Raw genomic sequence first — 24,465 nt, 5'->3', positions numbered from 1 at the left:
AAATGTATTGTATACTGTAGTTACTGAATCTAAGATGAAAACTAACTGATGGCATGGTGCAATCATACTAAAATGCATCTACTTGGTCATCACTCAGCACATTTCATAACAACATTCTACATCTTCCTGACAAACTTATAACATTATGCCACCTTAAAATTAAAATGACTGCAAACTGATTATCCTCCTATGCTTAGCAACCTAGTTGAGACTGAAGACATTATTTTATGAAAATATATTCCTGTCTGAACTGCTGGTGCACAAGGACATACTGCTGCTTTAGCTTGGGTGTCTGCACTACCTTAAGAGTTAAACCAAGGGAAATATAGACATCACTAAATCCAAACCTCTATTTTATTATACAGAAAGATTATGAACATTAGCATACTGTATGTGCAGTATTTCTATAGTGCATTTCTGAACACGTTGAGGAGAAGAGAATATGCTGATATAGGTAAATGAGAACAAGTCCCAAAAGATGGTCAAACACCGATATGACAATTTGAATTTGCACAGTGTGTTCTCCAAAAATAAAAAATAACTACAAAGCAGTGGTTTAATCTCTGTAAGAGATGAAAGGAAAATAAGCTTTCAATTTAGTCAAATCCTCAAAACAGTTTCACAATAAAATCTTGATCTCAAAAATAATGCAGATCATATTTCCTAGTTACATTTTTCCATTTAGACTTCCTCCAATTCCTTAAAGAAATTTAAATATGAACACAAAGAATTTAACTTCATTAGGTAGAATTTGCCAAGACCAAGTTGAGCAATTTCATCCCAAATTGCATTACTCTACACACACAAAAAAAAATCTGCTAATCTAAGGTTCGCAGTTATACATTCAGACTTTCTGTTATGTAACGGGTACAAAGTCCCTAAGCTCAAAGGACAACATACCCCAAACATTAGAGAACACTACAAATTGTGGAGAAAGATAAAACATATCTTTCTTCATTCAGTTTCTCTACAAAGGCATGCTGATGCTGCAGTGTGATTACAGAGAAAATGTCAGGAGGGCATAGATACCCTACAAAGTGAGCTTGAAATACTTGGGAGATTTACAAATGGACAAGAATGGCTTAATACCAGCCACCATGAAAACAGTCAACACCATCCCCCTTCGCAGGCTTAACTGTACATTTATAGAAAAGCTGTTTGGAAACGGTAAAATAAAACAGACGGTCTTGTTCTGCTTCTCTTCAGTAGGATTTTTGTAGGCTCAGGGAGCAGTGCATCAAAAAGCCTGACACAGCTAACTTGACCATTCACTGTGGAAATGTTTTGCTATGATAGAACTGTATGAAGTTAATGGGCATTATATGCAGAGCATTATGCACAGTCCTATACATGTGAGACAAATATTGACAAATAAGCTAGGCAGTATGCTTTTGAGATACTGTGAAATGTGAATTAAGTAATTAAAATACGGACAAGAACAAACTCTTCAACATCAATTCATGAATTCATCTTCAAAATCAAATCAATCAGTTTTAGTACCACTTTTTCCTGTTGAATGTTGGGATGTTTAAAATCAAAACTCTGGCAAAATTAGTATCATAGAAAAAAAGTATGTCATATTTGTACCATGCTTGACAGAACACACAAATTGATCATTATGCTCCATTTGCCACCCATCGATAATTCGCCTCACATCCACCCCAATAACCATGTGGTGTTATGGGTCCACAGCTCGTTTAGAAAAGGCCATTCATTTTAAATAATCACCGCACCCGAGGCGGCTTCGTGAGGGGGGCGTTGTTGTAGCGAGCCGCGGGGCAGTCGTCGATGTGGGCGTTTCTCACCGTGTGCACAGGTGAGGAACTGCCCACATTCGTGATTGCTCCCGTGGCTAATGCTACAGCTGTGATGGCCCCTCACGTTTTAAAAAGAAGCGCGAGTCGGTGTGGAGGAGGAAAAAAAATGGAGAGAGAAAAAAGGAAAGGAGAGGACGGAGGTTACCGGGAGCAGGAGAGGAAGCAGGCGGTGCGTGAGTGTGGTGAGCGTGCGATCGAGCGCTCGTGGACAGCTGCGTGGAAGCTGGGTGTTAGGCCGACACCCAGGTGTTTGTGTTGATGTCGCTCCCGCTGAGCAATCATGTAGCGGGAGTGACCAGGGAAGGCGACTGGCCGCAGAGAGGCCATTGAAAGGCAGCGGAAGTCGGGAGACTTGGTGGTGGGAATCCCCAACGTGAGCGACCTGGCCGTTGGTGGAAACCAAGTTCTCTGGGACTGGGATGAGTGCCATACCGGAGCCAGGGATCGGGAGGTCTCCAGTCTCGTGTGTGTGTCTAGAAGAGGGCAGCTGCAAAGAGCGTCTTGCCTGCTGCTTGGCCCAAGCGGGATTAGCAGGCGAGAAGCTACCAAATAAGCACCGGATTTTTTAGTGTTTTAAGACTGCTTCCATAAGAAGATTTAACCTCTCGTTTTAAAGGATTGTCTTTTCTTATTGTTGTTTTAACCTCCACGTTTTTTTCATTTTATGGATTTATTTATTGAGAAACTGCACTATTTATGGAACACTGTTTTTGTTGCTTTTTAAATAAAAGCACTGTTGCACTTTCTACCTTCCCCTTGCTCAGTAATTTGCCTCCATTGACTAGCTCACTCGGTAACATTATCGACGGTGTTGGGTTCAAGTGCTTCCAACAGCAATGGGAGTGTGGAGCCAGAACCCACATCGTCACAAACCAATCCCTTTAAGCAAACACCAAGAGAAACACAAAAGTTTAGAGACTACCCAAGCTATCCAGACAGAAGGAACCCACAGGTATATCAGCTTAAAAATGTAAAGAAAGTGTTGAATACCAGTAGCAAGATCTATTCAGTCAATATCTGCTATTTTTCCATGGACTAGCTTCACTACTGAATTCCTTCTTTCAATACTGAGGCCAAATGACCCATTGATCCTATACTACAAAAACTTCAAGTTGAAGCAGATTATAAAACGATTTCCTTAAAATAAGAAAGGTGGCATGGCTCTACCTATCTTTCAGTTTTATTACTGGGCAGCAAACGCACAAGTTATAAAAACCTGGACACAAATAGATGAACATACGCAGACTTGGTCTGCAATAGAAATAAAATCCTGCAGTACTTCTTTATACTCCCTGCTTTGTGCCCCAATAAATGCAAGTTATCTCCAATATACTAATAATCCAATTGTGCTTCACTCACTGGAACCAATGTAGGAAGCATTTTAAGATGGAGAATCTTATCTGTGGCACTTCTGCATGAGAACCACCTTTTTCAACCCTCGCAAACATATGCAGTTCTTAATATCTGGAAATGATTTGGGATTAAATTATTTACAGATCTTTATATAGACCACATCTTTGCATCCTATGAAAAATTACATTCCTAATTTAACTTTCCAGCAACATATTTATTTCACTATCTTCAAATTAGAAACTTTGTTAAACAGAACCTTCCTCCATGCTAGAAAAAATATTTCTCAGTTTCGAAGACTCAGACAGCATTTATGCAATATATAACATTATTTTACAGTCCCTCCCTTTCAAAGATCCAAGAGTACAATGGGAAAAAGATCTCTCACTCAACATATAAGAAAAGTGGAAGGTAGCAATGCAGAGAATTCACTCAAGCTCCATATGCGCAAAGCATACAATTATTCAACTCAAAATTATATACTGCTCAAAAGAATTAAAGGAACACTTTTTAATCAGAGTATAGCATAAAGTCAATGAAACTTATGGGATATTAATCTTGTCAGTTAAGTAGCAGAGGTTGTTAATCAGTTTCAGCTGCTGTGATGTTAATGAAATTAACAACAGATGCACTAGAGGGGTAACAATGAGATGACCCCCAAAACAGGAATGGTTTAACAGGTGGAGGCCACTGACATTTTTCCCTCCTCATCTTTTCTGACTGTTTCTTCACTAGTTTTGCATTTGGCTACAGTCAGTGTCACTACTGGTAGCATGAGGCGATACCTGGACCCTACAGAGGTTGCACAGGTAGTCCAACTTCTCCAGGATGGCACATCAATACGTGTCATTGCCAGAAGGTTTGCTATGTCTCCCTGCAAAGTCTCAAGGGCATGGAGGAGATTCTAGGAGACAAGCAGTTACTCTAGGAGAGCTGGAGAGGGCCATAGAAGGTCCATAACCCATCAGCAGGACCAGTATCTGCTCCTTTGGACAAGGAGGAACACGATGAGCACTGCCAGAGCCCTACAAAATGACCTCCAGCAGGCCACTGGTGTGAATGTCTCTGATCAAACAACCAGAAAGACTTCATGAGGGTGACCCAAGGGCCCCATGTCCTCTAATGGGCCCTGGGCTCACTGCCCAGCAGCATGCAGCTCGATTGGCATTCGCCATAGAATACCAGAATTGGCAGATGCACCACTAGTGCCCTGTGCTTTTTACAGATGAGAGCAGGTTCACCCTAAACATGTGACAGAAGTGAAAGGGTCTGGATAAGCCATGGAGAAAATTATGCTGCCTGTAACATTATTCAGCATGAGCAGTTTGGTGGTGGGTTAATGATTGTCTGGGGAGGCATATCCATGGAGGGTCACACAGACCGCTACAGGCTTGACAAAGGCACCTTGGCTGCCATTAGGTATCAGGATGAAATCCCGGGACCCATTGTCAGACCCTATGCTGGTACAGTGGCTCCTGGTGCACGATAATTCCTGGCCTCATGTGGTGAGAGTATGCAGGCAGTTCCTGGAGGATGAAGGAATTGATACCATTGATTGGCCACCACACTTTCCTGACCTAAATCAGGAAACACATTACCCAGTCTATATCAGTATAGATATCCAGGAGGATTTCTTTTTCCCATTGAGATCTGATGTGTTTTCAAAGAGTTCCTTTAATTTTTTGAGCAGTTTATATCGAACACATCTGTCTCGTTTAAAACTGTCCAAAATGTTTCTAGGGCAAGAACGCTGCAATCAAGTCCCAGCCTCACTGGGTCATATGATTTGGACCTACACCAAATTAACATCATTCTGGACAAAAAATTTTAAGGGCCTTTCAGACAGCCTTGGTGTCACAATCCCTTCTGATCCACTAACAGCTTTGTTTGGTGTTCTTCCAGATGGGCTTAAAGTGGAGAAGGACAAACAAACTGTGATTGCCTTTACTACACTATTAGCATGCATACTTATTTTTCTAAACTGGAAGAATCCTAACTCTCCTCTTTTAAGTCAGTGGGTAACTGATGTTTTATATTATTTGAAATTGGAAAAAATCAAATTCTCAGTTAGAGGATCTGTGCAGAACATTTTCAAAACCTGGCAGGATCTAATCAATAATATTTTAGAATAAGCTCTTAAAGCACTGAGGAAGTAATTCTCTTCGCATTTTTTTTACTTCTCCATTCATCTTTATCCGCCTATTAAACTCATCAATTTATGTATGTTTACAAGCTTTAAGTTCTACTCAGTTGGCCATGCTCTCTTTCTCAGGGGTGGGGGTTGATTTGCTTTCAATCCTATTTTTTGTAAAAATTGATCTATTTGTACAGAATGATTACAATAAAATCAATAAAATTTGAAAAAAAAAATAAGAAAAGGAGTCTGTAGATTTCCAGCAATTGGCTAATACAGTTTTTGCAGCAATTCCACCTAAACAGACAGAATAACCTCAGCTGCACAATAGTATGAGGAAGAGAAAAGAGGTCTGGGCAAAGAAATATTAGAGTTATTATAGTAGTAGAAATAATGAAAGACAGAAAATTAGAAATAGCAGACCAGAAAGCTTGAACAAATAGGAATTTCTAGAAGATATAAAAATGTCCCTGGAGCATCCACTATACATTGATGGTAGTTAGTATCCACAGCCAGGCCCATGGAATAACATTTATAGAGAGTAACATATTGTATAGGCAATGCACAAATTAGTTCTAGAAAAGCTAATAGTTTGGTTTCTTTGAGGAAAAAGTATTTTTAAAAATCCATTTCCATGCACTGTCAGTTTGAGAAAGGTGGTGTTGTCCTGTATGATGGCTTACACAAATATGTATACAGGGCTGCTATCATCTATAAAGTAGGGGGAAAATGGGAAAAACAAGGTACAGAAGACAGAAGTGGAGAAGATAGTGATACACTGTTTAAATTACGAACAGACCTAGGTCATAAGTAAAGGAAAAAAAGGGGAAGGGGGACATTATAGTTGGAACTCAATGACTATAAAGACGGGAGCAAAGAGTCATCATAAATGTCCCAGTGAATCAGAATACCCTGATGAACTCAAGGTGGGAAAGATGATTGGTTGCCACAAATGTGCAAAGCCAAGTTATGGGAGTACCAAAATAGACAATCACTCAAACTGACTAAAACCTACTTGACAGACTCATTAAGATGCATATATCCATAGAATGCATTTATATCATTAAGTACAAAAATACAAAAAAATTTAAAAAGAATAGTGGCCAGACATTATCATTTCATCCTGAAAAGTACTTTAAACTTCATGCTATCAGTAATAATTGTTAGATAAACTATAAGGAGAACTAATAGAAACTCACTGCCAAAGTTTGGTTGTATGCACATTTAAATATTTGCTGGGTATACTACATGATCTAGTCCACACACATCCACAAGGAAGGAAGTAAATAAATAAAAGTAAATAGGTAAATAACATTCGATCTGGCTCTTACATACAAAGGACGGTGTATGTAAAGATGGTGCATGTGCCCAAAACATTAACATTTATATGTTACTTACATAAAAGCCAGATCGAATGTTATTTACCTTTATTTATTTACTTACTTTCTACAGCGTAAAGTCACTAGTAGAGTGCAGGGCTTCCCATGTACATATACAAATTACAGCAATAGCAAAAGTGTGGCGTGAATTCTTGCTCCGATGTAGAACCGTCGTCATGATCTGAGTTGACCTCTGTTATAGTGCGTCTATGTGAAAACAGCAGTGTCAAATGTGGGGGAGTTTGGTTGGGATCGTGAACGCGGCTGAGAGAATAAAACTGAATAAAAAGAAAAACAAAAACAAAGCTAACCTTTACAAGTATCATAAATTACACCGCCTGTTACAGACTGGAATCAAATGTATGTTTTTATTCTAAAATAGTAAAAATACGAGCAGCTCACTTCTCAAAACGGCCTCGTCTGGGATCGAACCTGTGAAGTTTTGATTACCAGTCAACAGTTGATACCATTGCGCCACCGAAGCAGTCGTGGCAAATGCGTGTCAATGTTGCACCCTAATGTGGGTTCTTTTTCTGCAGTTATACCTTTGAATAAAAGCACATTTGTTCTGTTATATTTGTACATTTTGTGAAAGCGTTTCTTTGATATTTGGAATTCAGGCTTCATACATTATACACTTCATGTCTACATTTTGTCAATTATTACTAAAACATGAAAAACATTTCTGTTTTAACGATGTGTTTACATACATCGTTGTAGACACGGAACACACACGAAATGCAAGTGTTCCAAATAAAGATATAGTATTTATAAAAGGTGTCATTTTGCTTGACTTTTCACTCTATACAACTCTAAGCAACTGACACGCAGGTAAACAGACTAGAACTGAGAAAACTGTGCGGGGTGGGGGATGTGATAGCAGGCTGTTTGCGGTTTGCTGCTTATCCACACATTTACAGAACAAAAGACGCAGATTGAGAAGCGATTAAGGTGGGACGGATCTACAAGTTTTTTCGTAGGCTCTGGTAATTCTAGTGTTAACTGATACAAGCTGTTTTTATGTTTTGCATTATTTCAATCCACTTTAAAAATAGCAAAGTAACAGCATAAAAGGAAAACAACACCCAAGGATTGATTGTGGTGTATTTATATTAAAGGATAAGTTTGGTATTTTTCAAGCCAAAGATATTTCTTCACAAATATAGTAAATATGCATTTGCTATGTGAAACTGTGATCTAAAGTTAAGCATTTTCTATAAATTATTAAAAATATCTCAACATCACTGGAGCTTTACAATAGAGCGTAATAGAGCATGGGGCATCACTGGAAAATAAAACCTTAAAAATGTAGCAAATATGATCAAGACAGTTGTCAAGTATTGAGCTTTGTCTTGCGGTTACACACACACACACACACTGTAAAATAGTTCATAAATGTCATTTTTGGGGAAAAAAACAACATAATGAAATTCAGTTAGGAGTGTGCAATATGTAATAACTACAATAATATCTTAATTGATGTTTTACGAATGTGCAATTCCAAAGCATAATTTTATTTTTTTTCTTTATTTAAAACACTCTCTCAGATCCTTGCCTCTTCGCACCAATGTGATGACACAAGGGAGGGAGCAAAAAAGAAAAAAATTCCGACACGATCATCAGTAGGCTTCGCACCCTACGAACCAAGATACCTGAGGTATTCTAACACCCCTGACTTAAGCTGCCCTTCTGAGAGGACTTGCAGCACCGTAGAAAATGTAACATGCAACTGTGCTGCTCTAAAGCCTGTGGACTGTCACACAACAAAGTTTCCTCAACAGAATTTTACAATTGTTTTATTTGTTTCTGATATCTTTGTGCAATACAGGTAGTCCCCAGGTTAAGGACATCCGACCTAGGACTTACGAACAAAGATGCAGTCGTGACGCATGCGCCTCAGTAACTGCCGTTCAGTCATCTTCGGCTTGGGGACACTGCAAGCGGTGGCTGGAGGGGGGCGATTTCTCTGCTTGTGCAGTGTAGTGTCCCTCGGGCGGCTCCCAAAGGCAAGCAGTTTCACTGCTCGCCCACCATACACAGCTGCCCTGTTTGTTCTCGGTGGGCGGCTGGTAATGCTGCAAGCAGCGACCCAGTTGTGGGTGAACGGGCGGCGGGGGGTAGTATTATAGTTTGCCTGTTGAATGGGGGCAGTGGCCGCACCATGTTCATTCTTGGTGGGCGGACGCTGCAGGCAGTATACTGTAGTGGAGGTGACTGTGAGGTGGGCTGATGATGAACCGCCCCTCACCACCCCTATTCATTCTCAATAGCAAGCCTGCTTGAACTGTTAGGTACATAGCAGGAAGTTGTCTCTTGTCAGTACATTAGACGGGCTGATGCCTTCCTGCTGTGATAGCGTGTCCAGTGCTGTGCAGAAGAGCTCATCTTAACCTTTTGTCTTCACCCTTCAACAATGTCTCTGAAACACAAATCTGATGCAAGTGCTGGTGATAGAGTAAAGAAGAGAAAAACCATCACCATGGTTAATAAAGTAGAAATAATAAAGCAAGCAATGGGTGAGCCGGGGAGACAGAAGGTGATGTGCTGTGATCGGGTGAGAAGGGGGACTGCATTTTAACCTCTATTTTAACGGATTTATTTATTATGGATTTTATCCCCACGTTTCACTGGTTTTATAGATTTGCTATTTATTTGGGCACTGTATTTTTCTGAACACTGTACAGTGGACATTTTTGGTTTTACTTTTGACTGTTTTTAACAAAAGCACTTGAGCACTTTCCACCATCCCCTGGCTTCAATAAGATTTGTCAGCTCATCTCGGTCATAACTATCGATGGTGTTGGTTCAACAGACTCCCATGTGGGAAGAGGGAGTTTGCAGGGGACTGGCATCGTGACTCTATTACACAGTACCCAGGTACATTACACAGTAATGAAAAAATAATAATAAAACAAGTACAACTTGGTTTGCAGTATTATCCAGTACTATAGAAACAGTATCGGTGAAGTATTGGTGCAGCAGTGAAAAGGTCCCCCCTTAAACAGCTTCCCGCTGCACCATATTCCAAACGTTGTTTAGGCTATTTAAACCGGTGTTCCGGTATAAGAAAAATCCATATAACAAAAATAAACGGTTTTTGGTATAAAGCGGTATACCACCCAACACTAGCTGGAAGCACATTTTCAGATGGCAGCCTGTGATTGATGTGACATGTGAACCGGCGTATTGTCTTGAAGAAGCTTACTTGATTCGCATGAAGACTCTCCTGACATCCTGTCTCTTGGAATGTTAGACTCGCACTGAGCCACAACTGTGCACGAGTAACTAACTTTGAGACATGTCACAACATGTCCTGACGTGTTTCAACATGCATGCTACTATCTTTCATACACAGGTAGATAAAGTATTGAACACCCGTTGTATCACGTTTGTGAAGAAACAACTTCAACCTGAAAAAACACTAGACTGAACCTTTAAATTTGAATGTATTGACTGTGCTACATGGAAGAACATGAACAAATCACGTACAAACAAGCTCAAATAAACTTACCTCAATTTTTATAAGACAACTATTATTTAATATAGTTAGCTCAGTAGAGACACACAGTAAAAACAAAATATTATGATATAAATCATGGGCAAATACATACACAGTCATGGCCGAAATTATCGGCACCCCTGGAATTTTCCCAGAAAATGCACCATTTCTCCCAGAAAATTGTTGCAATTACAAATGTTTTAGTATACAGTAATCCCTCCTCGATCGCGGGGGTTGCGTTCCAGAACCCCCCGCGATAGATGAAAATCCGCGAAGTAGAAACCATATGTTTGTATGGTTATTTTTATATATTTGAAGCCCTTATAAACTCTCCCACACTGTTAACATTATTAGAGCCCTCTAGACATGAAATAACACCCTTTAGTCAAAAGTTTAAACTGTGCTCCATGACAAGACAGAGATGACAGTTCTTTCTCACAATTAAAAGAATGCAAATATATCTTTTCTTCAAAGGAGTGTCTGCATCAGGAGAAGAGAATTTAAGAGAGAGCGAGCGCTCGCAAAGAAAAGCAAACAATCGAAAAATCAATACGTGTCCTTTTAAGTTTGCCGAAGCACCGCAATAAAGCGGCATTTTTTAGAGGAGCGTCAGTATCTTCTAAGCAAACAGCCTCTGTGCAAACAGCCCCTCTGCTCACATCTCCTCCGTCAGGCGCAGAGAACATCAGAGAGAGAGAGCGAGATTAAAGTAACAATCAAAAAATCAATATGTGTGCTTTTGTGCTTTTAAATATGCCGAGCACCGCAATAAAGCGGCATTTTTTAGAGGAGCGTCAGTATCTTTTAAGCAAACAGCCTCTGTGCAAACAGCACCTCTGCTCACACCCCCTCCGTTAGGCGCAGAAAATGTCAGAGAGGGTGAGAGAGAGGCAGAGACAAGCAAACAATCAAGCAGTCAAAAGAATAATCAAGCATATCTTGTAGCATTGAGGAGTTTTAGTTAATATGTAATACATGCTCTGATTGGGGAGCTTCTAAGTCATCTGCCAATAGTGTCCCTTGTATGAAATCAACTGGGCAAACAAACTGAGGAAGCGTGTAGCATAAATTAAAAGACACAGTGTCCGCAGAAATCCGCGAACCAGCGAAAAATCCGTGATATATATTTAGATATGCTTACATTTAAAATCCGCAATAAGAGTGAAGCCGCGAAAGTCGAAGCGCGATATAGCAAGGGATTACTGTACGCATATTTATTACCTTTATGTGCATTGCAACAACACAAAAAAAACAGAGAAAAAAGCCAAATCTGACATAATTTCACACAAAACTCAAAAACCAGGCTGGACAAAATTGTTGGCACCCTCAACTTAATATTTGTTGCACGCCTTTTGGAAAAAATAACTGAAATCAAGTGCTTCCTATAACCATCAACAAGCTTGTTACGCCTCTCAACTGGAATTTCCGACCACTCTTCTTTTGCAAACTGCTCAAGGTCTCTCAGATTTGAATAGCACCTTCTCCCAACAGCAATTTTGAGATCTCTCCATAAGTGTTCAATCGGATTTAGATCCGGACTCATTGCTGGCTACTTCAGAACTCTCCAGCGCTTTGTCTGCAACCATTTCTGGGTGCTTTTAGAGGTATGTTTGGGGTCATTGTCCTGCTGGAACACCCATGACCTCTGACGCAGACCCAGCTTTCTGACACTGGGCCCTACATTGCACCCCAATATCTTTTGGTAGTCTTCACATTTCATGATGCCTTGCAGACAGTCAAGGCATCCAGTGCCAGAGGCAGAAAAACATCTTAGAACCTCCACCATGTTTGACTGTAGGTAGTGTGTTCTTTTCTTCATAGGCTTCATTCTGTTTTCTGTAAACAGTAGAATGATGAGCTTTACCAAAAATCTCTACCTTGATCTCATCTGTCCACAAGACGTTCACCCAGAAGGATTTTGGATTCCTCAAGTACATTTTGGCAAACTACAGTCTGGCTTTTTTATGTTTCTGTGTCAGCAGTGGCATCCTCCTGGCTCTCCTGCCATAGCGTTTCATTTCTTTCAGATGTTGACGGATAGTTCGAGCTGACACTGTTGCACCCTGAGTCTGCAGAACAGCTTGAATATGTTTTGAAGTTGATTGGGGCTGTTTAACCACCATTCGGACTATCCTTCATTGCAGCCTTTTATCAATTTTTCTCTTCCATCCACGTCCAGGGAGATTAGCTACAGTGCCATGTGTTGTGAACTTCTTGATTATGTTGCGCACAGTGGACAAAAAAAACATGAAGATCTCTGGAGATGGACTGGTAGCCTTGTGATTGTTGATATTTTTCCACAATTTTTGTTCTCAAGTCCTCAGACCATTTTTTGATCTTCTTTCTCTTCTCCATGCTTAGTGTGACACACTCAGACACACAACAGAAAGGTTGAGTCAACTTTTCTCCATTTTAACTGGCTTCAGGTGTGATTGTTATATTGCTAGCACCTGTTTCTTGCAACAGGTGAGTTCAAACGAGCATCATATGCTTGAAATAAAATGATTTACACACAATTTTGAAAAGGTACCAATAATTTTGTCCGGACCATTTTTGGAGTTCTGTGTGACATGATGTCAGATTTGGCTTTTCTTCCTCTGTTTTTTTGTGTTGTTCAAATGCACATAAAGTAAATAAACATGTGTATACAAGAACATTTATAATTGCAACAATTTTCTGGGAAAATTCCAGGGGTGCCGATAATTTTGGCCATGACTGTATCCGTTCAATTTAGTGGCAGGTTATTCTTTAGCAAATATGGAAGTAAACGACTCCCATAAATAATAACCAGCCTCCGATATTTGACTTGAGGAATCTAAAGGAAAAATTAAGATCAAAAAGTGTTCAGGTAACAACAAATGAAACAACAAAATCGTCAGATAAAAGACGGCAGTTTGTGTCCATGTGGATCTGACATGCTGCTCGAAAAAAATGACGAAAATGCGTCCTTTTCTTTACTAATCATTGTAAACAAGAAGGAGCCCTGCCAAAAAATTATAGCAGTCCTCGTCAAACTCATTTGCCCCGTGTTTTTGAACAACATATGGATGCTGTTCTTCAAAAGATTTGAGGCAAGAAAATATATGTTGTAGTTGATGAAATCACTGATAGCTGAGCCAACAGAGTACACATCATAGCAATAGATGAATAAACATTTGGCTGTATGGTAATTCTTTTATGTAGGCAGTTCTAATTGTATGCAATGTATTTACTGTGAATCATTTAACCGATTAAATTATTCCCATAGAAAATATTTCCCTTAGAAAAATGTTATTAGTGAACGGCACTGGTTGTTAATAAGTTCCCTTTTAAAAATTAACAACGATGTTTCGGGATTTAATAGATGTTTGCCTCACAGTGACGAGGTACGCAAGGTCCACATTTGACTCTTCAGTTATAAACTCAGAACCTACAAACCCGGGGAGAAGCGCAGGCTTCTTCTCAGATGCAGCAAGCCCTTAAAAGCAGGTCACTCTTTCTTTTTTGTAAAAGTGAAGTTAACCTTCATCTCAGAAGAATGCATCAAACTAGTAAAAGCTCTTACAATTCTGGAGGGCACTCACTGTCCTACTGCAGTCTCAGCATACAGCATCATGGAGGATCTGAGGCCCTACCTAAAGAATGGAACTGCAAAATAAGGGTCAGTTGTACTAGTGTGCCGTTTCATTAAAAGGAATGTAAAGTACCATTTCATTATTGTTTGTTTTGTTGTAGCTGTTACTACTTTCTTACAGTGTAAAAAAAAAAAATCTGAATCAAGGAAAAATAAAATGGTGAAAATTGAAAGTAAAAAAAAAAACTGAATTTGTGTAAAAATAAAACTGGGCCATAGGGCCCTACATACACAATATTTTAGAGAAACAGGGAGATGATGATACCCTTAAAGTACGTAAATGCAGCCAAACCAGCTAAATGACAACTCGTATGCACTATTATAATTATAAAGGCTTATCGATAAAGTTATACTAAAGAGTCATTATTGTAAAGTGTGCTAATGTAACAAACATATTAAATCAAAAAAGTGTTGAATATGATGTGCACACTGTATTTCAGTTCCATTTTAAGACAGCCAATGCTACAAATATTTTGTTTTTTTATCACTTTGTATCGGCTAAAATTTGATTTAGAGAACTTGTCGACATAGTGCCCACTGTCTTGAAAGTCATTAGCTGACTGAGGAGGAACTACATCCAGTCTTCATGTGGTGTGGGTGTAAATATATTAAACATTTTTTCCCCAATTTGAAAAATTTTTAAAATTTGAAGCATTGTTCATTTCTCCTAACATAATCAGATCGCTTTACTGCACTCTTATTGCAATAAGGGCATCTTGTGAAAATGATGCTGCTTTAGTTTACTTCAAGCTGTTAAATTATATTAAGGCACAAGTCATATGAAAAGTCAAGATGAATCTGACAGACTTCACATCTCTGTGGTCTCAGATAGCCCATACTTCATTTATTTTAAGGTAAACAAGCTTTTGCAGACCCGGGTTTTTCATATGTTCTACACTATTCATTGTATCATTAACCATTATCCATGAATGCCATTTTTATAACATTTCCATGAATGGGGGTCTTCATCTTGCAGACCATTTTAAACTGGTTAAATCTGCCTAAGAAGCAATACAATAACTACAGAAATTTTTATTACCTCTGAAATTAAGTAAATGTGATGTAAATTTTCAATGGTTTACATGTTACCTTTGTAATAGTAATGCGTGTTTTGTGTTCACCAAATCATATAAAATACTGTCATAGTAGCACTAAAACAAGTTGTCAGTTACACGTCTGATTCGCATACAGAACAGTCACTCAGAATCTGCCTCAACTTCAACTTGTTTGCAGGCCAGACACACAAGGGAATGAATGCTCTGAATGTTCCTGGCAAACTGGAATTTTGCACTGGGAGCAAGTGGCCTTTATCTTTCTCTCCTTTGCCTTTGGGCACATGTGACAGCGTCGCTTCTTAGCTACATTTGCTGCATCTCCACGGGGCTGTTTCATCATCAATTTTTGTTTCCTCATCACTTGATACAGTGTCACTTCCATCATCATTGTCCTCTTCATTTGAGTTGTCTGATGTATCGAAATCCAACAATTACTTCATTATTTCAGCCAGGGCTTCACTTGCATTGAATTTCTTTGTTGGTCGTTGACTCATTGTTCATAAACACATCAACTGGACTTGCTCCTCAACAAACTATACACCAGCAATGTCTCAGGCAGGACTAAGAAAATCTAAACCAAAGAAAATACATATTTAAAAAGAAAATTCAAATATAAAATATAAAACGAAGCAAAAACACTCGTAACAAAAATGGTAACGTTTCCATGAATGGGGTGTCTCGGAGACCCCCAACTATTTTGTGCTACTGTAGCACTTACATTGCACTAAGCTATTGAGAAGCGGATTTCGGCACATTTTTCAAGACAACACAAAATGAAAAGTCAGAAAATTTCATGGCCGTTGCATTACCTTGAAAGGGAAAGAATTTGAAAATCTGCGACTGGGGGTCTTGGAAACCCCCTCATTCATGGATTAGGGTTAATCATATCATTACATGTGGCAGGTAATGACATCTGCTAGCTCAGCTGCTAGCAAAATACACTTTTCCTGGAGCAATAATGATGACAGAAATTATGTTAAAGATAAATGCAACTTTTGCAGTTTTAACTTATTTTGTAATATCTTCTCTATACTGGCAGAGTTAATATTTTTTATTAAAAACAAAGACCATGGAGAGTGTAGGCACAGATACTTGCACATTTTACTGAATTGTGCAACTACACAGTCACATCATACACCAGGTATGTATGTTAAATTTGAAAGATGCCATTTCTAGGCATTGGGTCAAATAGATTGTCAATAAATTCACAAATACAGTAGAGTCTCGCTTATCCGACATAAACGGGCCGGCACAACATTGGATAAGTGAAAATGTTGGGTAATGGGAGGTGTTAAGAAAAAGCCTATTAAACTGTCAAACTATGTTATAATTTTACACATTACAAACCTAATAATCATGTTTTACAACAAAACAGAATAAAAAAAGAAAAAAATAAATTTCAGCTACAGAATTGTCTGAAGTTAAATACAGTATGTACTGTACTTAAAAGGTTCAGTCCTGTGATGATTTAAAGACATTTTTGATCGTAGTCTGCTTTCCTGACAAGTGCCATTTCTTCGCTGCCAAGTCTCGCCATCTTTGCAGCATCATTATGTTGATTCCTGTAGCTTCTTCTTGTTGCTCAATATACTTAATTGCAGTTTCTAGAGCCTTAACTTCGTCACTCATATAGTCACCATCTGTACGAGCATATACGGTTTACTACAGCATTGTGACTGTGTGTGTGTTTGTGCTGTGATGTGCGAGTCCCCGTCTTGCACCCGAAAACACGAAGGTAAGTCTCAGTACTTTAGCAACACCAGCTTTACTCAGCTTGAAACAGCAACAGCGCGGTAATTTATTGTAGCGGGATCTCCCACTCTCCTATACACAGACACAGCAGTCAGGCAGGGTCAGGGGAAAGTAATACTGTGCCCTGCGCATTTATAATGTTCCTTGCATCACCCATCGACGGCAGGTACTTATAGCATGTCCACGATCTTTTTGGATTCGCTTTTATGGCAAACTGCTACAGCGCTGGTAGACTGCGATTGCTTTGGGACTCTCTTCCGCATTTCGTCCTGTTGGGTGGAATCCCACAAGAGTTTAGAAACTCATTCACACCAGCCATGATTCTTTTCAAAGGTAAAGTGCAGGTTAATTTGCTTTATATATTTTTACTTTATATTTTGTATTAATAATTTTATATGAATAGTTTTGGGTTGTGGAACAAATTATCTAAGTTTCCATCATTTCTTATGGGGAAATTCGCACTGATATACTGTACAAGTGCTTTGGACTGCGAGCATGTTTCTGGAATGAATTATGATCGCAAACCAAGGTTCCATTGTAATTAGCCTAGGTAGAGTTGGGAGCAACAAAAAATAGACTTCGCTCACGCTTGCAGTTCTTGTTGCTGATTGATGCGTTTTTTTGTTTTGTTTTTTTTTTGAGGTGGGCCATCGGATAATACGGAATGTCGGATAAGCAAAGGTAGGATAAGCGAGACTCTACTGTACAAGCAATTTGCGAACGCACTTCGCACAAGGTCACTGTTGCCTTCACTCAGTAGTTCCTCTCCATTTCTTTAACTCATCTTCAACATTTGGGCATATTTAGGATTCATTTTATAACCTATTATTTACAGTCTGCTGCTTGCTGTGATATGTTTAAAAATAAATTTGTATTTTGGAATAAAAACCTATACTTGGTTTAAATTAAAAATATCACCTTATTAATAGGTTTTACTCCAATATGAATGCTTACATCTTTCTAATTAAACACATCTAACTTTTAAAAACTGGTCATTTGCGTAGAAGGGATGAGTTATTGACAATCAACTGATTGTGTCCGATGTTGAATATGTTCACAAAACACTAGAAGGATCCCAAATATTCCCACATAGCTTACTTTGAAATATATAGCACGTCCACATGCCACCAAATATCTAGTGTCTATCACACATTTTGTACTGCAAAATCAGCTACAGTAGTCCATACTAAAATAACTAATATTCTATTCACTGATTCACTATTGCAAATGTATTGAACTCTTACTGAAAATAAGTTTTGAAAACATCCATAAAGTACAAGGATTTATTAAGTAGACTCCCAAGAGTTATGTTTATCCCCAGAAAACCAATTAATTTTGTTCACCAAGAAAAAAAATGACTATGTGTAACAGAAACATGTAAATACAAAAACACTAACATAAATACAGTAAGGAAAGATATGTCTAGTGTCCACTGTTGTACTGATGCAAATTTAGTATGTCTCTTGTCACTCTTCTAGCCGACTGAAAGTAACAAGTGAATTGGTACAATGGTGTCATTTTCTGACAGAGTTTGAAGACAATGGAAATTATCTTACCTAAGTGACCTAAAGACACATCCTATTAGCCCTAACAGTCATTAATGTTTATCAATTTTATTCAGAGGAAAGAGATAGCATCCTTACATCCTTCTCCTCTATTTATCATCATACAAAAACATATTGTACCATGCAGTACCATGGCAGACTTCAATCCAGGCAGTGCTACATCTCTAGCGGATGGCTCAAAAGTAGCTTCACCAACTAATTAAAGGAAAAGTAACTTTGCCCAAGTACTAAAGCACCTTATATTTGTTCATAGCACTCTTCACTGAGTGCAGGTGCAGAGCATTGTGTACAACTCTCAATTAAAATACAAGTATAGATAATACTAATTACTAAAATTTTTGCGCTACTACATGTGGTATGAAAAAGACATGTTTGAAATTGACGAGTGCATAAAAGAACGCCAGCTCTGCTGAGGGCATGTGCTTCCGTTTTACAACAGGTAAGTTTCACTTACTGTTAATGTATGAAGTTTCATATTTACTTTCCTGTAGCCACAATATGAACATAACCTCAATTTAGTTTATCTCAAATTACATTTCTAACGTCTTAATTCTTGTATGTATGTTAATAATGTTCATTTTGGAGTTTTGTTATTAATATTTGCTATATATGTCAAAGTTAGTGTGCATATTAAAAGACACCCCACCTCACTTGTACACATCACTTTCATAGTGTAAGATTAGGGTGATTGCTCGGTCTCATAGGGGGCTGCTGTTGGTTTCTCACCACCTCTGTATGTCTTTTGATTTCAAGTGAAATCACAACTGCTGTCTCATTATGTGCACTAGAAAAATGGTTAGCCTAATCATGAGCTTGGCTTGCTCTTGATTGACTGGTAATTGTGCGAGTTATTTTATACAAAGTGTGTTACATTTGTACATATGTGCAATTTTATTTGTACATTTGTATTGTTGTTAATACTTAATGTTAACCCTTGACTCATTATGCTGTAAATGAGATTCCCCATTACTGACGGCAAACATTTATCACAACTACCACAGCATGCACAATTTCACCCATAATGCATAGTATTCCACGTAGTTAGGTCGATCCCATGTAGAGTTATATTCGTAATCTATGAAAACCACTTCAGGGTTCACATGGTATTGTACCAAGACCTCCCTTTCAGTACAGTTGCTTAGGTCCGTAGCATCAATACTTCACAATCCTCTGTCCAACACCCTCCCTTCACACTTGCTACTGCAGTTGTGTAAAAATGTTAGTTTTGTAGACACAAAACAAAAGCAAATGCATTGAAGTAATTGGAACTTTACCAGGGGCCAATCATTATTTAGACAGGATCGACACTTTATGGTTATCAAGAGGGAGGCAAGCAATCACGCGGTGCACCATGGAGGCTGAAATAAAACCGGGGGTTTTGGAGTTACTAGAGTTACATTTTAGCTGCTTCAGAACTGTTTTGGTACCGAGGCCCAAAGCTGATATCAGTACCCAAGTCAAAATTTTAGTAGCGATCCAACACTATTGTAGATTAAAAAAAAAAAATTCTTTGGACAAGATTTTGTGCAGGAAATTACACCGTTATGGTTAAAAGAAAACCAATAGATGTCTTCAGAAAAAATGGTCAGAAGGATTAGAACAGTCACATCAACCAACCCCATGGGTTCCCCCACTAATGGGATATGAACTTTGTAATACCAGCATATGGAGTGTCAGTAGACAGATTGGGGGGGGTCATGAGGTCTCTAGAAAAAGATGTGTGGTGCTCCCGATATCTATGCAAGAGGACGAAGGTCCAAGTCTTTAGAGTACTAGTGCTTCCTGTCTTGCTATATGGTTGTGAAACATGGACATAATGCAGTGACCTGAGATGAAGAGTGGACTCCTTTAATACTGTGTCTCTTCACAGAATCCTTGAGTACCACTGATTAACTTTCCGTTGAACAAGCGATTGCTCACCAAGTCCCGAATGAGGCACATCACCTGCATTTGTGAGGAAGCGTTACTTATGGCACTATGGCCATGTGGCGAAATTTCCTGTAGGTGATCCAGCTCAACGGATCCTCATTGTGGGACACCCACCTAACACCTGGCTGCAGCAGACAGAGGGTCATTTCCGAAGGGTGGGACTGGACCGCATGTCTGCCTGAGGGGTTGCCAACCAGGATCCCAAGCTGTTTCGTCGTGTGGTGGGTGCGGCAATCTGCTATACCAGTGCATGCTTCCAAACCTAACTTGACCTGGAGGGTCATTTCATGCCATTTGAAGGTTGCTGGTTACGAATGATGTTTCATATTTGACTCTTTAACAGTGGTTATAGCCCTCTAGAAGACAATCCCAGAAGGTTAAATATGATAAATTTCAAACATAAGCATGTGGGGTGTTTTAGATAGTGATAAAGGTCAATGATAATGAATATGATGTTACTTTTTCTATGGATCTCTATCAGTGGGTGAAAAAAGAAAATCAACAATATTCAGACTTTAAACATTTTAATTCAAGCACCATGTTTAAGTATTTCAAATATATGATGCAACTATTCTTGTTAATTAGTTATTTCTACCTCAGATTATTATGAACATCCCAAATTAGGGAAACCAACTGTAATACACACTTTATTGTATCTTATAAGGGTATTAATGTGAAATTTGTAAAAAAATAAAAAATAATAAAAAATACATAACACTATCAAACAACTTTTTATTTGTACAGTCAGCAGTCACTTGTGTGGTTTATACTTCTTAGTAACCTTGTAAGAGTGAATTTTCCCAAGCAATAGATTTAACAGATTTGAATTTTAACGATCTGTAGAGAAGCCATGAGAGGATGTGCAGTTTTCATTTATTTTTTTGTTTGTTTTCTTGATAATGGAATGTTTCCCTAAGCATATATCTTAATGCTTAGCTTATTTGATACCGTATGATGACTAATTGCACTAATGATCTTATGTATAATATGCCTCAACAATCATGTTTAGACCAAGAGTGCATTCTTCAAAGACACATAAGACTCTTAAGGAAGAGACCAAATTACATTTACAAAATGAACAGCTAGGCAACATGGTGGTGCAATGGTAGCACTGGTGTCTTGCAGTAAGGAGATCAAGGTTGGCATTCCATATCCTCCATGCGTGGAGTTTGCTCGTTCTCCCATTGTTTGTGTGAGGATTCCTCCGGTTTCCTGCCACCTTCCAAAGTCATGTGATGACAGGTGACCCATTTACCAGGGTTTGTTCATTGCCTTGCACCCTATGCTAGCTGTGATAGGCTCCAGCCTCCCCCCTCAACCCCAGTCTGGATTAAGCAGGATAGAAAAAGACATGATAAGGACAGCTATGATAAACTCACAACTGGAGAGCAGGTTTGGGTTTGCAAAAAAATAATCAGAACTGATCTTGGTACTGTAATCATGTCTACATTAGTCATTGCAGCTCGATGCAATGCAGACAAGCAACAAGGCATCCACCATGATTACGCCGTCAGCTTCAAGCAAACAGTGCTTATGTTTACGTACATATCACATAAGTTTGTATTACTTGCTATTGTTGTTATGCAAGCTCAGTAGGAGTGAAGGTTAAGTTTTGTTTTCTCGAGGCAGTGAGAAAACTATTATGCTATCTTAAGAAAACAAAAACTAATGACATTACACTTTCTCAAGAAAATGACTCCATTATTTTGAGAAAATAAGGGTAGTGCACATCCTCTCTCGGCTTCCATAGATCTGTATTTTTATAATTGTAAAGAACTTTAACATGGTGGGGGGGCAATGGTGCAGTGGTAGTGCTGTTGCCTTGAAACAAAGAAGATGGTGATTGCATTGCATGTCCTCTGTGCATGGAGTTTGCCAGTTAGGTGGATCAGTGATGCTAAAGTAGCCTTAGTTTAAGAGTGTGTGTGTGCGTGTGATCACCCTGTGATTGACTGGAACCCTGTTCATGCCTTGGTGGTATAGGTTCTAGCATCCCCATGAATGTACTCCAAACAAAATAGTGTGGAATATGAATAGAAGGATTGTCATATGGACAATTTTTAGAGCCAACCCTGCAATTGAGCAAACTGACAAAAAGCAACCAATTAAGCATTTGGCAAAATGTGAAGGTGTACAACAAGCTATTATTACCAACACATCTACCTTGATGTGTGTTAAAATCATTAAACCAAACCACTGTTGTGCATTCCTGACAACATACAGAATGAGAACAGAAAGGCAGCGGCTACTTAGTAAATCGTTCGCGTTAAGGTCTGGAACGAGTCCGAGATTGGTTGGAAGCTAAAGCTTGTAGCCACATGTGTCGAGGTTGAGAATCGCAATCGAAAGGGAATTTGCAGAGGAAAAGCCGTAACCAGCTGAGCCAGCAAAGGAAAACCAGGTGACCCGTACTTAGAGGGAGGCGGTGCAGCTGACTGGCTTTCAACCATACACTGAAAGGACGTTTAACGAGTTATTTGTATGTGAACAGCGAGTAGATTAGAAGACTTTTGTTACATATTAAATATGCATTAACACATCGACCTCAAGAAGCTTTCTCACTGACCGCTCTTTTGCGATTAATAAAAAACTACTACAGGCGACCACCTGGTACACTTCCACGTTTATGAAAACGAAACCGTAAAATGCCTTATAAATCAGACAAACTACTAATGAGGAATTAGTGGTATTTGATCTTGGCACAGTGCAGCGGAGTAACCGCCGACACACATGACCTGTGTAGCCTTATATCAGATTCCAGACTAAGAGTTAATACTGCAGCTTCCGGACCTCTACGATGGAAGACACCTCATGTGCCTGCTAAAACGTGGGCACCTTCATCAAAGGTTTGAGGTTCTTTATAAAAAGTATGACTTCTGAAACCATAGGGCACTCACCCTAGCACTCCTTCCGAATAGTTTCTGCTCTTCCAGGGAGTCCCGGTGAAGTCTTGCTGCTCGCCACCCGTGTCAGTTCCGTACAACAGCTGGCTGCTTGAGTTGAATCCGAAGGTGCTGGCCTTGTTCTCTCTTTTCCTCTTGTTCGGAGCGCCAATGCCGTCTCTCACCGACAGCCTTTGGTTGCGATTGTTGTTGGTCTCGAGCGGTAGGAAGTCTCGCTGCTCGACGAGCTCGGCCTGGGCCCTGGCCGACATGCCCTCCGGGTGGTTGTTGTTCAAACACAGACTCCGCAGTCCTTGCGTCGTCTCCCAGATGTGCACCCACAAATTGTGGGCAGGTCCGAGCTGCTCTGGCTGAAACCAGGCGATCCTCGGATCCATTAAACGGCGCGGCTCTTGCCTCGCCAGGTATACCGAACGCTGGGTTAGCGAGCTGGAGTTCTCTCGCTCGCGCAATGGCCGACCACGCCGCCGCCGTACTGCGCAGGCGCAGGCCGCCCTAGAGGCGGGGGCGGTGCCCGGTTACGCAACACTCAAGAGCTTTTTTTTTAAATGACTTTTTAAATACCTTCGTGTCTTTACCCCTCCCGATAGGCTTCTGTTCTGTCGGATGTTGTTCGCTTGAACGATGAAAAAGCGATCGGCGATTCTAAGGATATTTTCAGCGAATGAGTCTCATCTACTTTATTCAGAGGACGAGGTTAATATTAAACCCCGTTCACGAAACCAAACAGGAGCTGGAAATTGAAACTGAAACAAGTGAACTTAAGTTTAAATGGGCGAATTCGTTTTTATATCTTTTTTATTTGATAATGCTTGACATTGCAATGAAAGAGCGACTAATGTATTTGACTTGATGTTTCTGGCATTCCACCGGTGTAAGTTTTCACATGAGACTGAAAATCATGGGGTGTACAGGTGGTTCGGGGAAGAATTACCGAAGCCTCGTGGATGTCTTAGTTGAATGATGTCGGTTAAAGCACCTGCAAATCAACAGCAAACCAATGAGATGGCAATGGGCTTCACAAAAAGAGAAATGTTTCATTGAATGCCCTCATCATCTAGCGAGTAGAAATCAGACATCCCAGTTGTGTACAGTGGGTACCCGGGGCACATCTAAACTGAAACCGGAGTGGGATGTACAGATGGACGTACTAAAAGCACCACCATCAGCAGTTACTTTTGGGCAAAGCATTTCTGCAGCTGTCTTAGTAGTCAGTGGTTGCAGGTTTGCTGCACTTTTGTATTATTTTGTGTGTCGAGACAGTAACATGGAAACTGAGAAGTCATTTGACTCAACTGGTTATAACCGGTAATGCTAACTAGTTCGGACTCCTTGGAGGCAGTAGCAGAGAATGATGTGGAGATACGCTACGATCTGAATAAGGCATCCCTGATCAATCTGTGAGCACTTTCACCACGCTTCCTCAGTGAGTGAATATTGTAACGCGTCGCGGGCTACAGGAGCACCGT

The 24,465-nt window shown here is 39.6% G+C and overlaps 1 protein-coding gene across 2 annotated transcripts in view; it reads right to left on the bottom strand.

The window, feature by feature from the left end:
- The window catches only part of tent4b (terminal nucleotidyltransferase 4B), a 48,715-nt gene extending 25,232 nt beyond the window's left edge, over positions 1 to 23,483 (bottom strand). Inside the window, exon 1 of one of the 2 annotated variants that reach the window (XM_039762870.1) lies at positions 22,991 to 23,483. In XM_039762870.1, coding sequence (XP_039618804.1) covers positions 22,991 to 23,373 — 383 coding nt within the window. In that variant the 5' untranslated portion in view covers positions 23,374 to 23,483. The remainder of the gene's footprint in view (positions 1 to 22,990) is intronic. The other variant, XM_039762871.1, reaches the window with a different exon arrangement.
- Between the last annotated feature and the right edge of the window lie 982 nt (positions 23,484 to 24,465).

This window comes from Polypterus senegalus, chromosome 9, assembly GCF_016835505.1.
Source record: "Polypterus senegalus isolate Bchr_013 chromosome 9, ASM1683550v1, whole genome shotgun sequence".
Classification (NCBI taxonomy): Eukaryota; Metazoa; Chordata; class Cladistia; order Polypteriformes; family Polypteridae; genus Polypterus; species Polypterus senegalus.
This window is presented reverse-complemented; position numbering and strand designations above follow the sequence as displayed.